This window comes from Bombina bombina, chromosome 5 (genome assembly GCF_027579735.1).
Source record: "Bombina bombina isolate aBomBom1 chromosome 5, aBomBom1.pri, whole genome shotgun sequence".
Classification (NCBI taxonomy): domain Eukaryota; kingdom Metazoa; phylum Chordata; class Amphibia; order Anura; family Bombinatoridae; genus Bombina; species Bombina bombina.
Genome location: NC_069503.1, coordinates 677,874,423 through 677,890,632, shown reverse-complemented (window position 1 = coordinate 677,890,632; position 16,210 = coordinate 677,874,423). Strand labels below are relative to the sequence as shown.

Here is a 16,210-nt window from a genome sequence, read left to right as displayed (position 1 = left end):
CTAGAAAATGCTGCTGATACTGGATTAATGTAAGTTAAGCCTGAATACAGTGATTTAATAGCGACTGGTATCATGCTTACTCTCAGGGGTAATACCCTTATAAAATTGCAATATAAAACGTTTGCTGGCATGTTTAATCGTTTTTATATATGCTTTGGTGATAAAACTTTATTGGGGCCTAGTTTTTTCCACATGGCTGGCTTAAATTTTGCCTAGAAACAGTTTCCTGAGGCTTTCCACTGTTGTAGTATGAGTGGGAGGGGCCTATTTTAGCGCTTTTTTGCGCAGTTAAAATTATAGACTGAGACATCCAGCTTTCCTCAGAAGTCCCCTGAATGCTATAGGACATCTCTAAAGGGTTCAAAGGCTTTCCAAAGTAGTTTATTGGGGAAGGTAGGGCCACAGCAGAGCTGTGGTAGTTTGTTGTGACTGTTAAAAAACGTTTTTTTTATCCGTTTTTTGAACTAGGGGTTAATCATCCATTTGCAAGTGGGTGCAATGCTCTGTTAGCTTATTATACACACTGTAAAAAATTTGTTTGTGTAACTGCCTTTTTTCACTGTTTTTCAAATTCTGAAGATTTGCAAGGCGGCGACTTGGTCTTCGCTTCATACTTTTTCCAAATTCTACAAATTTGATACTTTTGCTTCTTCGGAGGCTATTTTTGGGAGAAAGGTTTTACAGGCAGTGGTACCTTCCGTTTAAGTACCTGCCTTGTCCCTCCCTTCATCCGTGTACTTTAGCTTTGGTATTGGTATCCCACAAGTAATGGATGATCCGTGGACTGGATACACCTTACAAGAGAAAACACAATTTATGCTTACCTGATAAATTTATTTCTCTTGTGGTGTATCCAGTCCACGGCCCGCCCTGTCATTTTAAGGCAGGTAATTTTTTCATTTAAACTACAGTCACCACTGCACCCTATGGTTTCTCCTTTCTCTGCGTGTTTTCGGTCGAATGACTGGATATGGCAGTTAGGGGAGGAGCTATATAACAGCTCTGCTGTGGGTGTCCTCTTGCAACTTCCTGTTGGGAATGAGAATATCCCACAAGCAATGGATGATCCGTGGACTGGATACACCACAAGATAAATAAATTTATTAGGTAAGCATAAATTGTGTTTTTATTTTCTTCAAGCAAGACTTTTTTATTTTAAATGGTACCGGTGAGTGATATTTTTTCTCAGGCAGCAGATGGATGAAGATTTCTGCCTGGAGACTGATGATCTTAGCAATTGTCACTAAGATCCAGAGAAGTTCCCACAGAATGTCTGAGGAGTACTTGAGAAGCTTCAGTGTGGGGAACGTTTTTTCATGCTACAAGCATTGAGGTATGTTCAGTCATTTTATTCTGGAGAGACTGTTATTTCAGAACTGGCTGACAGTGTTCCCATAAGGGAAGGGGTAAGCAGTAATCCTACATGTGATAGAAGGGTATTACTGGCGACCTGTATGGTATGGGCTGAAAATGGTTGACACTGATGATAACATAATATTTTTTGAGCAAAACGATTTTATGTTTAGAAAATTTAACGTTTTTGTGTGCAAACGTTTTAATGTTTTGATGGCACTGGAGGGTTTCACATGGCTTTCAATAATAGGTTGGGTATATGAAAACCCACATGGCTAGGTTCTAGACCTCTTTACAGCGGTTTTTACTAGGCAGAGAAACATCGATATAGATGGGTGGGGCCTAATTTCGCGCCTCAGATGCGCAGTTGAATTTCTTATGCAAATAGCAAGCTCCAGCTCCGGTGGGCCTAAACTGACAGATTTGGCCTAAACTAAGTGATAGAGTGATTTAACAGACCCCTGAGGGCAGGTAGGCGCCACAGCAGAGCTGTGGCGAGGTGCAGGGGGTTGATTTGTTAATTTTATAACGTTTTTGAGTAACTTTTTTTTCCATTAAGGGTTAAACATTCCTTACTTGTGGTGCAATCTTAGCTGGCAAGATAAGGCACATATATCCTAAAATTGTGATAATTCTAACATTTTAGAACAGTTTTGCAGAAATTGTACGCATTTTTGCTCTTAAAGGCGCAGTACCGTTTTTCAGATTGGTGTTTTTTTCACTAAATAAAGTGTTTTCAAGACTGTTTGTGGTCATTACTAGTCTGTTTCAACATGTCTGACATTGAGGAAAGTCAATGTTCTATGTGTTTAGAAGCCATTGTGGAACCCCCACTTAAAATGTATCCCTCATGTACTGAAAGGGCCTTACATTGCAAAGAACATATTTTAGGTGATAAAAGTATGTCTCAGGATGATTCTCAGTCTGAAGAGAACCATGTTATGCTATCCAATTCTCCCCAAGTGTCACAACCTTTAACGCCCGCTCAAGCGACGCCTAGTACTTCTAGTTCGTCTAATTCTTTCACCCTGCAAGATATGGCTGCAGTTATGTCTACTACCCTTACAGAGGTATTATCTAAACTGCCAGGTTTACAGGGTAAGCGCAGCAGGTCAGGTATTAGAGTAAATGCTGAGCCCTCTGATTCTTTATTGGCCATCTCCGATGTACCCTCACAGTGTTCTGATTTGGGGGTGGGGGAATTGCTATCTGAGGGAGAGCTTTCAGACTCAGGAAAGATGTTCCCTCAAACAGACTCAGATGTGACGGCCTTTAAGTTTAAGCTTGAACACCTCCGTTTGTTGCTCCGGGAGGTTTTAGCGACTCTGGATGATTGTGACCCTATTGTCATCCCACCAGAAAAATTGTGTAAAATGGATAAATATCTTGAGGTCCCTAATGTTTTTCCAGTCCCTAGAAGGATTTTGGACATTGTTACTAAGGAATGGGATAGACCAGGCATTCCGTTCTCTCCCCCTCCTACTTTTAAGAAAATGTTTCCCATATCTGACACCATTCGGGATTCCTGGCAGACGGTCCCTAGGGTGGAGGGAGCTATTTCTACCCTGGCTAAGTGTACAGCCATACCTATTGAGGACAGTTGTGCTTTCAAAGATCCTATGGATAAAAAATTAGAGGGTCTTCTAAAGAAATTGTTTATTCATCAGGGTTTTCTTCTACAACATATAACGTGCATTGTTCCAGTAACTACTGCAGCAGCTTTTTGGTTTTAGGCGCTAGAGGAGTCTCTCTTAAGGTTGAGACCCCATTAGATGATATTTTGGATAGAATTAAGGCTCTCAAGCTAGTTAATTCTTTTATTGCAGATGCCGCTTTTCAAATGGCTAAATTAGCAGCAAAGAATGCAGGCTTTGCCATTTTAGCGCATAGAGCGTTATGGCTTAAGTCTTGGTCTGCTGATGTGTCATCAAAATCTAAGCTGTTAGCTATTCCTTTCAAAGGTAAGACCCTATTCGGGCCTGAACTAAAGGAGATCATTTCCGACATTACTGAAGGTAAAGGTCATGCCCTTCCTCAGGACAAGATGGTTAAAATGAGGGCCAAACAAAATAATTTTCGTTCCTTTCGAAACTTTAAAGGTGGACCCTCTACTTCCTCCTCCGCCACAAAGCAGAAGGGGAATTTTGAACAATCCAAGTCAGTCTGGAGACCTAACCAGACCTGGAATAAAGGTAAACAGGCCAAGAAGCCCGCTGCTGCTACCAAGACAGCATGAAGGGGCAGCCCCTGATCCGGGACCGGATCTAGTAGGGGACAGACTTTCTCTCTTCGCTCAGGCTTGGGCAAGGGACGTTCAGGATCCTTGGGCATTAGAAATCGTGACCCAGGGGTATCGACTAGAATTCAAGGATTTTCTCCCAAGAGGGAGATTTCATCTTTCACGTTTGTCTGTAGATCAGACAAAAAGAGAGGCGTTCTTACGCTGTGTAAAAGACCTATATACCATGGGTGTAATCTGCCCAGTTCCAAAACTAGAACAGAGGTTTTATTCAAATCTGTTCGTGGTTCCCAAAAAAGAGGGAACCTTCTGACCGATTTTAGATCTCAAATGCCTAAACAAATTTCTCAGAGTCCCATCGTTCAAGATGGAGACCATTCGAACTATTTTACCAATGATCCAGGAGGGTCAATATATGACTACCATGGACTTAAAGGATGCGTATCTTCACATTCCTATCCACAGAGATCATCACCAGTTTCTCAGGTTCGCCTTCCTGGACAAACACTACCAGTTTGTGGCCCTTCCTTTCGGGTTGGCCACAGCTCCTAGAATCTTCACAAAGGTGCTAGGGTCCCTTCTGGCGGTTCTAAGGCCGCGGGGCATAGCAGTGGTGCCCTATCTGGACGATATTTTGATTCAGGCGTCAACTTACCAGCTAGCCAAATCTCACACGGACATCGTGTTGGCTTTTCTAAGAACTCACGGGTGGAAGGTGAATATACAAGAGAGTTCACTAGTTCCACTGACAAGAGTTCCATTCCTAGGAACTCTGATAGACTTGGTAGACATGAAAATATTTCTGACGGAGGTCAGAAAGTCAAAGATCTTAACCACGTGCCGGGCACTTCAGTCCACTCCTCGGCCATCAGTGGCGCAGTGTATGGAGGTCATTGGATTAATGGTAGCGGCAATGGACATCGTTCCGTTTGCTCGCTTACAACTCAGACCACTGCAGCTATGCATTCTCAAACAGTTGAATGGGGATTATGCAGATTTATCTCCTCAGATAAATCTGGATCTAGAGACCGGAGACTCTCTTCTTTGGTGGTTGTCACAGGATCATCTGTCCCAGGGAATGTGCTTCCGCAGACCAGCATGGGTCATAGTGACGACGGACGCCAGCCTCTTGGGCTAGGGTGCAGTCTGGAATTCCCTGAAGGCTCAGGGTGTTTGGACTCAGGAGAAGTCACTACTACCAATCAATATTCTAGAACTGAGAGCAATATTGAACACGCTTCAAGCGTGGCCTCAGTTGGCTTTGGCCAAATTCATAAGATTCCAGTCGGACAATATCATGACTGTAGCAAATATCAATCATCAAGGGGGAACAAAGAGTTCTCTAGCGATGATAGAGGTTTCCAAGATAATTCGATGGGCAGAGACTCACTCTTGCCATCTATCAGCAATCTACATCCCAGGAGTAGAGAACTGGGAAGCGGAAGTCGTCAGACTTTTCATCCGGGGGAGTGGGAGCTCCATACGGAGGTGTTTGCGGCATTGATTCGTCAATGGGGCACACCGGAATTGGATCTGATGGCATCTCGTCAGAATGCCAAACTTCCTTGTTACGGATCCAGATCAAGGGATCCCCAAGCAGTACTGATAGATGCTCTAGCAGTACCTTGGTCGTTCAACCTGGCTTATGTGTTTCCTCCCTTTCCTCTTCTGCCTCGTCTGATTGCCAGAATCAAACAGGAGAGGGCTTCAGTAATCTTGATAGCGCCTGCGTGGCCACTCAGGAGTTGATATGCAGATCTAGTGGAAATGTCATCTCTGCCACCGTGGAAACTGCCACTGAGACAGGATCTTCTCATTCAAGGTCCGTTCCAACATCCAAATTCTCTGCAGCTGACTGCCTGGAGATTGAACGCTTGATTTTATCTAAGCGGGGATACTCTGAGTCGGTTATTGATACCTTGATTCAGGCTCGGAAGCCTGTCACTAGGAAAATTTACCATAAGATATGGCGTAAATATCTTTATTGGTGCGAATCCAAGGGCTACTCATGGAGTAGGGTTAGGATTCCTAGGATTTTGTCCTTTCTCCAAGAAGGATTGGAGAAGGGATTATCAGCTAGTTCCTTAAAGGGACAAATTTCTGCTTTGTCAATTTTACTTCACAAGCGTCTGGCGGATGTCCCAGACGTTCAGTCCTTTTGTCAGGCTTTAGTCAGAATCAAGCCTGTGTTTAAACCTGTTGCTCCGATTAAAAATTCAATTTAATTACAAAAATGACATAAAATACATACTATCATGGATCCATGAAAGCTAACAATAATAAGTTGAGATAGTAGACAATATAAAAACATAAACAATGAAAGCGACAATATGCAGAATTCAATATAAAATCATCACAGTGTTGGTGGCTGGTGAGAGGTAGGTACGCTAACTGAACTGTGTAAAGCTCTGATGCGGTGCAAGGTAATGTGGATAAAGAGGGGGGGGGGTCCTTCCGCCCTTGTGTATCAAATAGGTGTTGGAGAATAATGAGGAAATTGTGTAAAAGAAATAGAAATGAGAATAAAAATAGAATGTCGGATTTACTTAAAAACAGACATGAAGTGACATAGAAAATCAATCTCAAATATAAAAAATAAAAAATAAAATTGTGTACGTGGTTAAACGTATCTAACTTGGTCCAAATATAATGGTGGAAACGTTATAACTCCAAAGTGAAAAATGGTAGTGTCCACTTTTTTTTTCTTATTGTTTTGAAACGTGGTAACTGCTTGTTGCTTCCCGCTAAAGGACGTTTCGAGTGAAAGAGTTGCACTAGCAGACGGAAGAGATCGTCACACCCCAAGCCCTATTAGCAACACACACCGTAGTGGTGATCCCTACAATCAAGTTACACAGCAGACACTGTCTGTTGTGGACAGTGCACGTAACTGTAACTTTATCTGTTGTGGACAGTGCACGTAACTTTATCTTTTTTATCCTTTTTTTCTTTTTGATACCACCACTTTGGATTGACTATTCGATTATTTGATTTTTGGATTTTTTTGGACACCTTCACACTTTTTCACTTTTTTTACTTTTTTACATTTTTTCATTTTTCCATTTTTTCATTTGGAGACCACCACTCAATTTTTGTTTATTTGGACACTACCATTTTTCACTTTGGAGTTATAACGTTTCCACCATTATATTTGGACCAAGTTAGATACGTTTAACCACGTACACAATTTTATTTTTTATATTTGAGATTGATTTTCTATGTCACTTCATGTCTGTTTTTAAGTAAATCCGACATTCTATTTTTATTCTCATTTCTATTTCTTTTACACAATTTCCTCATTATTCTCCAACACCTATTTGATACACAAGGGCGGAAGGACCCCCCCTCTTTATCCACATTACCTTGCACCGCATCAGAGCTTTACACAGTTCAGTTAGCGTACCTACCTCTCACCAGCCACCAACACTGTGATGATTTTATATTGAATTCTGCATATTGTCGCTTTCATTGTTTATGTTTTTATATTGTCTACTATCTCAACTTATTATTGTTAGCTTTCATGGATCCATGTTAGTATGTATTTTATGTCATTTTTGTAATTAAATTGAATTTTTAATCAGATCAGTTTCAACACCCTCGATTGTTTTAGTACCTGCCTCCTTTTGGTAGGCGCCTGGGCTATCTCCTCAATTTAGTTTGCCTCTCGGTGTCAGCTAGGTGCACCTTATCCCGGGCTGAGGTACAAAGTAGGCGCTTTCTCCACCTATCACGCTTTAAACCTGTTGCTCCACCATGGAGTTTGAATTTAGTTCTAAATGTTCTTCAAGGGGTTCCGTTTGAACCTATGCATTCCATAGATATTAAGCTTTTATCTTGGAAAGTTTTGTTTTTAGTTGCTATCTCTTCTACTCGAAGAGTTTCTGAGCTTTCTGCATTACATTGCGACTCGCCTTATCTTATAAGGTGGTTTTGCGTACTAAAGCTGGATTCCTTCCTAAGGTTGTTTCAAATAAGAATAAGAATATTAATCAGGAAATTGTTGTTCCTTCTCTATGTCCTAATCCTTCTTCTAAGAAGGAGCGTCTGTTACATAATCTGGACGTGGTTCGTGCCTTGAAGTTTTACTTACAAGCGACCAAGGATTTCCGTCAAACATCTTCTCTATTTGTTGTTTATTCTGGAAAGCGTAGGGGTCAAAAAGCTACGACTACCTCTCTTTCTTTTTGGCTGAAAAGCATCATCCGTTTGGCATACGAGACTGCTGGACAGCAGCCTCCTGAAAAGATTACAGCTCATTCTACTAGAGCGGTGGCTTCCACATGGGCTTTTAAAAACGATGCTTCTGTTGAACAGATTTGTAAGGCTGCGACTTGGTCCTCCCTTCATACTTTTTCCAAATTTTACAAATTTGATACTTTTGCTTCTTTTGAGATTGTTTTTGGGAGAAAAGTTCTTCAAGCAGTGGTGCCTTCTGTTTAGGTATCTGTCTTGTCCCTCCCGTTCATCCGTGTCCTGTAGCTTTGGTATTGTATCCCACAAGTATGGATGAATCCGTGGACTCGTCGTATCTAGTAGAAGTAAAGGAAATTTATGCTTACCTGATAAATTGATTTCTTCTACGATATGACGAGTCCACGGCCCTCCCTGTCATATTAGACAGATTATATTTTTATATTCAAAACTTCAGTCGCCTCTTCACCTTTTAGCTTTTCTTTTCTTTTCTCTTCCTATACCTTTGGTCGAATGACTGGGGGTGGAGAGAAGGGAGGAGCTATATATACAGCTCTGCTGTGGTGCTCTTTGCCACTTCCTGTTAGCAGGGGGATAATATCCAACAAGTAAGGATGAATCCGTGGACTTGTCGTATCATAGAAGAAATCAATTTATCAGGTAAGCATAAATTTCCTTTTACATGATACAAGCCGCTGCCAGCTCCCTAAGCAAATATACAGTTTAAAATGCCTAGTGTATGGATCATATCCAGATACTGAATACGCTGCACATGTACAAAAACTGACTTTTTTTTTTTTTTTGCTAATACAAACTTTGCAAAAATGCTTTTATTTAAAATGTAATGTACATTTCAGTTTTGACTGGAATAGTAGCAGTAGCAGCAATAATAAGAATAAATCTTGTTTGTTCGAATTCTTTATGAGCCATTATTGGTAATAGATTGGTAATAGCACAAATCTGATGTGTATTTGTACAGTTGTTTTGTCTTCTTTTGTGATTAAACCTTTTATTTTCTTTATACAGTAAAATGGCCAAACTAGAGGAACTGGAAGAGATTGACATCAGTGGGAACAAGCTAAAAGCCATACCAACCACAATCATGAACTGCAGGCGCATGCACACTGTTGTTGCTCATTCAAACTGCCTGGAAGTCTTCCCTGAAGTGATGCAACTTGCAGAAGTTAAGGTCAATATTCTTTTACTGTTTATGTATTCTAGTGAAACTACATAATCTCCCAAATCTTACACTAAGTTTGAGCTTAAAGGAACAGTTAAGTCAGAATAAAACTGGTTTATATAGAGCAGTGAAAACTAACCTTGGCACCCCAGATGTTGGGAAACTACAATTCCCATGATGCTCAACTAGACTGCAGAATTTCGAAGCATCATGGGAAATGTAGTTTTAAAATATCTGGGTGCCAAGTTTAGCCATCATTGATAATAGAGCATGCTATTTTTAACAATAGTTCATTCTTAGCTAAATTACCTTGTTCTTTTGATATTGTTTGTTGAAAATCATACTTAGGTCGGCTCAGGACCAGCAATGCACTGGCGGGAGCTAGTTGCTGATTGATGGTTGCACATATAAGATTTTTGTAATTGGTTCACCAGATGTATTTAGCAAGCTCCTGGTGGCAAGTTGTTGCTCCCTCAACAAGGAATGAAGCAAATTTGATAATATAAGTAAATTGTATAGTTCGTTAAAATTGCATGCTCTACCTGAATCCCTAAAGCAAATTTTTGGTTTTCTTGTCCCTTTCAAAAGTTCCAGTAAAATATTAAGATTAGCCCATAAACGTTTTTTAATATGGGATTGTTGGTGTAAGTCTTTAAACAAAGATACTTTTCTTGCACTCATTAGTGGTATACCAGGAAGTCTGGTACAAATTGTATATCCCAGTTCTCAGCAGGTCATTGCTGTGTAGTATATACCACTACACATCTCCCACAATAGGGTCCAAGTAAAGTTAGCAGTGAAGCACTACGTGCAATCTGGGATTCTATTGTGTTGCTCCTAATCTATTTACATATGCCAAAAGGTATTGTATGTCATTATTTGTTTCCCCTAGCAATTTGTGTGTGTTTGCTTTTTACCTACTATCTAAAAAGTGTTTGTTTTTTAATTAGTCTTTTTGACATTAGTCTTATTGTCCAACTAACTGACTTAATATTTTCTATACTTTTTTTTTTTGACAAAGTATAAAAATATAATAATTTAGAGAAGAACTTAACAAATTCACTGCTGTATGATACAGTAGCACTTCAAAAAGTGGCCGTGGCATCTGGGTTAGGTACCCTGTAGCTGCCTGCATTGTGAGTTGTACGCAGGTTTAATAGTCTCAATGTGAACGTGGGAACTACAATTCCAGTCTTTTTTCCTACAATTAAAAGGATAATTCTGGATTAGTGTGCTGTGTGACCAATGGACACCCTCCTCGGAAAGATTAAGGGTTCATTTTTGCTTTTTTTTTTCTGGCAATCAATGTGTTAAACCATTGATAGAGAGAGAAAACAATATATAATTAGTTCTGCGCCACATATAAGGGTTTGGGTGGAATTAGCAGATTGTGTATGTGGACGGTATGCAGAGCTTGTTACAATAGAGCAATATCTGGTTAGTTTCTCAGATATCTAGATTTGTCATTTCTTAGCAAAGCCGTACAGTGCCTCCAGCAGATGATCGTGGATTGTGCAATTGGTGCACAGAGCAATGGATTTGATTGTGAGAGGGAAATCGCTGCTTCTAGTACTTGTGCAAAGCTCCTCCGATATTGTTCTGACACCAATTTTCATTATGTCCAAGGTCAGTCCTCTGAGCTGGTTTCCCAACATTTCTTTCCTTTGGAGTAAAATGAGAATCAGCTGCAGGCTACTAACGCTCCACAGCTAATATTATAGAAGCCGCATACTTTAATGTTCCCCCCTCAGCCTCTTGTACTGGGAACAAAAGTCACTTCTGTTCAGTCTCATTTCTGCCAAATAGAAATCTGCACAAGTTATTTAAAGATCGTTCCCCCTCAGCAGCAAAGCCCCCCCAGGTCCTGCACAGTCTTTACTATGTGTGTGTTTGTATGATTTTAGAATGGCATCGTGAGCATTTGTTTCCATTATTAATGCATCAAGTGCATTCATCAGTCATGTGGGTGGTAGCTATATATAGCTGTAGTATGTTGTGTATACACAGCACACTGTGTAAACTCTATCAACATCTGCCGTGAAAAGAGCCATGATATAGCACTGATTCATTTAGTAGATATTGTGTAATAAACTTTACTAAAAATAAAAAAAATAGTCATGGTGCTATAAAATATTGTGTATGAGATTAGACTAGAAAGGAGTGGGGGAAATTCCTGGAGCACTTGCTTATACAGTGTTCCCTATGGCTTCTAAAATGGTTTCTATTATGTTTTTTTAAAAAATAAGTCTTAATTCTCCCTTCATATAAGTTCACTTATTTGCTGGAGACTACACATTTTGCTTAAAGGGGCATTGTAGTAGGCACGTTTTCTACTTAATCTAAAAGAGGGTATTTCAAAATATATATCTTTTTTCTTTTATGTTTTTAGACAGAGGCGTGTCTCTCTCCACCAGTAAAGCAGAGGCTTTTGCAGTGTTAGTTTTAAATTGAAATGAACTCAGTATTTTATGGGCAAAAAATATATTGACGTGTGTTACTGCTACTTTCTCTATATGCATTATAGAAATGTTGTGAGTGCAATGTCTATTTAAAGCAATATCCGTTACATTCCTCCCTGATCTTTTGAAGGGTTTGCTGCATGTAAATGAGGCATTGTAAAGTCTATATGCTTTTCTAGTATGCTTGTGGTATGTGCCAGCGATAGTTGTCCTTATCAATTTGAGGTTTTTCATTTCATCTATTTTCATGCAGCAAAATCATCTTTTATCATGTTTTAATAGTGCTTTTTCTTATGGGTGATAGAACTTCTATGAGTTTAATGTTTGTTTTTGAGAGACAGAGATCCTAGCAGCCTCAATGGGTACATTTATTAAGTTGCATTTGCAGCTTTTGAAACTATGTGGAAGCAGACACAAATTTAAGATTCAGACACTGCTTCTTTTGCCTCTTCACCCAGAGGTGGCAAGCTCAATAAGCCCGGCACTCGCTTGTTCTGGGTGATTCACGTGTTCTGCTCTTGCGCAGTTGGTTGTGAAAGAGCATGGAGCGACATTACAAAAGAAAGCTCTTGTGCAATGTTAAATTTTGCCACGTGGTGCAGCATCGCAAATGGCATTTGGAAGGTGGACATATTCTTTACATGGAATCATTATAAATGTTGCCCTTCATCTTTATTATGCATTCACACACATATATATATATAAAAACATGTCAACATGGGTGTCCAACTGTCCAAGAAAGGGGCACTGATGCCCCATGTATGTCCCTCTCCTGGATTTTTGCCCTTTAGGTAAATAAATATATATTTGTTTTTGTCTAAATAAGCCTTATTATTGTCAGGGATGCTTATAAGTATGGGCAATGTCATATAGGTGCAGCTGACATCAGATTCTATGACTCTTGAGTATGGCACAGCTTAAAAATCTCCTGTGGAAAATTTATCCCATTAGAAAAAAAATAAGAGTTTAAAACTATCATATCTCTTTTTCTCTCTCATATCTTGTTACATTATCAAATGTTTAGTGATAAGTTTTGCTGCTTGACTTGCGTAACATATAGCTTTAGTTAATGTGAAAACACTTTGTGTTGCCAATAACACACAGCATGTGACACTGCACACACGCTAAGCTGTCTCGAGCTGTGAACCTACTGCTGTATGCTCTGTTGGTAGACTGTACAGTAAAGCTAGTCATAAATCTGCTTAAAGCAACATTAAATACAATATAATTGCATAATCAATAGACACATCATAGCACTTTCTCTGAATTTCTAAGGAAAACTAGATTATTATTTCTTTCATGTAATTAGCAAGAGTCCATGAGCTAGTGACGTATGGGATATACATTCCTACCAGGAGGGGCAAAGTTTCCCAAACCTCAAAATGCCTACAAATACACCCCTCACCACACCCACAAATCAGTTTTACAAACTTTGCCTCCTATGGAGGTGGTGAAGTAAGTTTGTGCTAGATTCTACGTTGATATGCGCTCCGCAGCAGGTTGGAGCCCGGTTTTCCTCTCAGCGTGCAGTGAATGTCAGAGGGATGTGAGGAGAGTATTGCCTGTTTGAATTCAATGATCTCCTTCTACGGGGTCTATTTCATAGGTTCTCTGTTATCGGTCGTAGAGATTCATCTCTTACCTCCCTTTTCAGATTGACGATATACTCTTATATATATATATATATATATATATATATACCATTACCTCTGCTGATTTTCGTTTCAGTACTGGTTTGGCTTTCTACAAACATGTAGATGAGTGTCCTGGGGTAAGTAAGTCTTATTTTCTGTGACACTCTAAGCTATGGTTGGGCACTTTTTTAATAAAGTTCTAAATATATGTATTCAAACATTTATTTGCCTTGACTCAGGATGTTCAACATTCCTTATTTTCAGACAGTCAGTTTCATATTTGGGATAATGCACTTGAATCAATTATTTTTCTTACCTTAAAAAATTTGACTTTTTTCCCTGTGGGCTGTTAGGCTCGCGGGGGCTGAAAATGCTTCATTTTATTGCGTCATTCTTGGCGCTGACTTTTTTGGCGCAAAAAATCTTTTCTGTTTCCGGCGTCATACGTGTCGCCGTAAGTTGCGTCATTTTTGACGTTCTTTTAAGCCAAAAATGTCGGCGTTCCGGACGTGGCGTCATTTTTGGCGCCAAAAGCATTTAGGCGCCAAATAATGTGGGCGTCTTATTTGGCGCTAAATAAATATGGGCGTCGCTTTTGTCTCCACATTATTTAAGTCTCATTTTTCTTTGCTTCTGGTTGCTAGAAGCTTGTTCCTTGGCATTTTTTCCCATTCCTGAAACTGTCATTTAAGGAATTTGATCAATTTTGCTTTATATGTTGTTTTTTTCTCTTACATATTGCAAGATGTCTCACGTTGCATCTGAGTCAGAAGATACTTCAGGAAAATCGCTGTCTGGTGCTGGAACTACCAAAGCTAAGTGTATCTGCTGTAAACTTTTGGTAGCTGTTCCTCCAGCTGTTGTTTGTATTAATTGTCATGACAAACTTGTTAATGCAGATAATATTTCCTTTAGTAATGTACCATTACCTGTTGCAGTTCCATCAACATCTAATGTTCAGAATGTTCCTGATAACATAAGAGATTTTGTTTCTGAATCCATCAAGAAGGCTATGTCTGTTATTCCTCCTTCTAGTAAACATAAAAAATCTTTTAAAACTTCTCTTTATACAGATGAATTTTTAAATGAACATCATCATTCTGATTCTAATGACTCTTCTGGTTCAGAGGATTCTGTCTCAGAGGTTGATGCTGATAAATCTTCATATTTATTTAAAATGGAATTTAAGCAATTATATCCTGTGCCGTCTGACAGATTAGAATTTTGGGACAAAATCCCTAAAGTTGATGGGGCTATTTCTACCCTTGCTAAACGTACTACTATTCCTACGTCAGATGGTACTTCCTTTAAGGATCCTTTAGATAGGAAAATTGAATCCTTTCTAAGAAAAGCTTATCTGTGTTCAGGTAATCTTCTTAGACCTGCTATATCATTGGCTGATGTTGCTGCAGCTTCAACTTTTTGGTTGGAAACTTTAGCGCAACAAGTAACAGATCATGATTCTCATAATATTATTATTCTTCTTCAACATGCTAATAATTTTATCTGTGATGCCATTTTTGATATTATCAGAGTTGATGTCAGGTTTATGTCTCTAGCTATTTTAGCTAGAAGAGCTTTATGGCTTAAAACTTGGAATGCTGATATGTCTTCTAAATCGACTCTACTTTCCATTTCTTTCCAGGGTAACAAATTATTTGGTTCTCAGTTGAATTCTATTATCTCAACTGTTACTGGTGGGAAAGGAACTTTTTTACCACAGGATAAAAAATCTAAGGGTAAAAACAGGGCTAATAATCATTTTCGTTCCTTTCGTTTCAACAAAGAACAAAAACCTGATCCTTCATCCTCAGGAGCAGTTTCAGTTTGGAAACCATCTCCAGTCTGGAATAAATCCAAGCCTTCTAGAAAAGCAAAGCCAGCTTCTAAGTCCACATGAAGGTGCGGCCCTCATTCCAGCTCAGCTGGTAGGGGGCAGGTTACGTTTTTTCAAAGAAATTTGGATCAATTCTGTTCACAATCTTTGGATTCAGAACATTGTTTCAGAAGGGTACAGAATTGGTTTCAAGATAAGACCTCCTGCAAAGAGATTTTTTCTTTCCCGGGTCCCAGTAAATCCAGTGAAAGCTCAAGCATTTCTGAAATGTGTTTCAGATCTAGAGTTGGCTGGAGTAATTATGCCAGTTCCAGTTCTGGAACAGGGGCTGGGGTTTTATTCGAATCTCTTCATTGTACCAAAGAAGGAGAATTCCTTCAGACCAGTTCTGGATCTAAAAATATTGAATCGTTATGTAAGGATACCAACGTTCAAAATGGTAACTGTAAGGACTATCTTGCCTTTTGTTCAACAAGGGCATTATATGTCCACAATAGATTTACAGGATGCATATCTGCATAATCCGATTCATCCAGATCATTATCAGTTCCTGAGATTCTCTTTTCTGGACAAGCATTACCAGTTTGTGGCTCTGCCGTTTGGCCTAGCTACAGCTCCAAGAATTTTTACAAAGGTTCTCGGTGCCCTTCTGTCTGTAATCAGAGAACAGGGTATTGTGGTATTTCCTTATTTGGACGATATCTTGGTACTTGCTCAGTCTTTACATTTAGCAGAATCTCATACGAATCGACTTGTGTTGTTTCTTCAAGATCATGGTTGGAGGATCAATTCACTAAAAAGTTCATTGATTCCTCAGACAAGGGTAACCTTTCTGGGTTTCCAGATAGATTCAGTGTCCATGACTCTGTCTTTGACAGACAAGAGACGTCTAAAATTGATTTCAGCTTGTCGAAACCTTCAGTCACAATTATTCCCTTCGGTAGCCTTATGCATGGAAATTCTAGGTCTTATGACTGCTGCATCGGACGCGATCCCCTTTGCTCGTTTTCACATGCGACCTCTTCAGCTCTGTATGCTGAATCAATGGTGCAGGGATTACACAAAGATATCTCAATTAATATCTTTAAAACCGATTGTACGACACTCTCTAACGTGGTGGACAGATCACCATTGTTTAATTCAGGGGGCTTCTTTTGTTCTTCCGACCTGGACTGTAATTTCAACAGATGCAAGTCTTACAGGTTGGGGAGCTGTGTGGGGATCTCTGACGGCACAAGGAGTTTGGGAATCTCAGGAGGTGAGATTACCGATCAATATTTTGGAACTCCGTGCAATTTTCAGAGCTCTTCAGTCTTG

At 39.6% G+C, this 16,210-nt stretch overlaps 1 protein-coding gene across 1 annotated transcript in view; it reads left to right on the top strand.

The window, feature by feature from the left end:
- Window positions 1–16,210, top strand: part of PHLPP1 (PH domain and leucine rich repeat protein phosphatase 1) — a 533,157-nt gene that overhangs the window by 447,783 nt on the left and 69,164 nt on the right. The window contains exon 16 of the mRNA XM_053714638.1: window positions 8,810–8,972. Within this exon, the coding sequence (XP_053570613.1) occupies window positions 8,810–8,972 (163 nt within the window). The remainder of the gene's footprint in view (window positions 1–8,809; window positions 8,973–16,210) is intronic.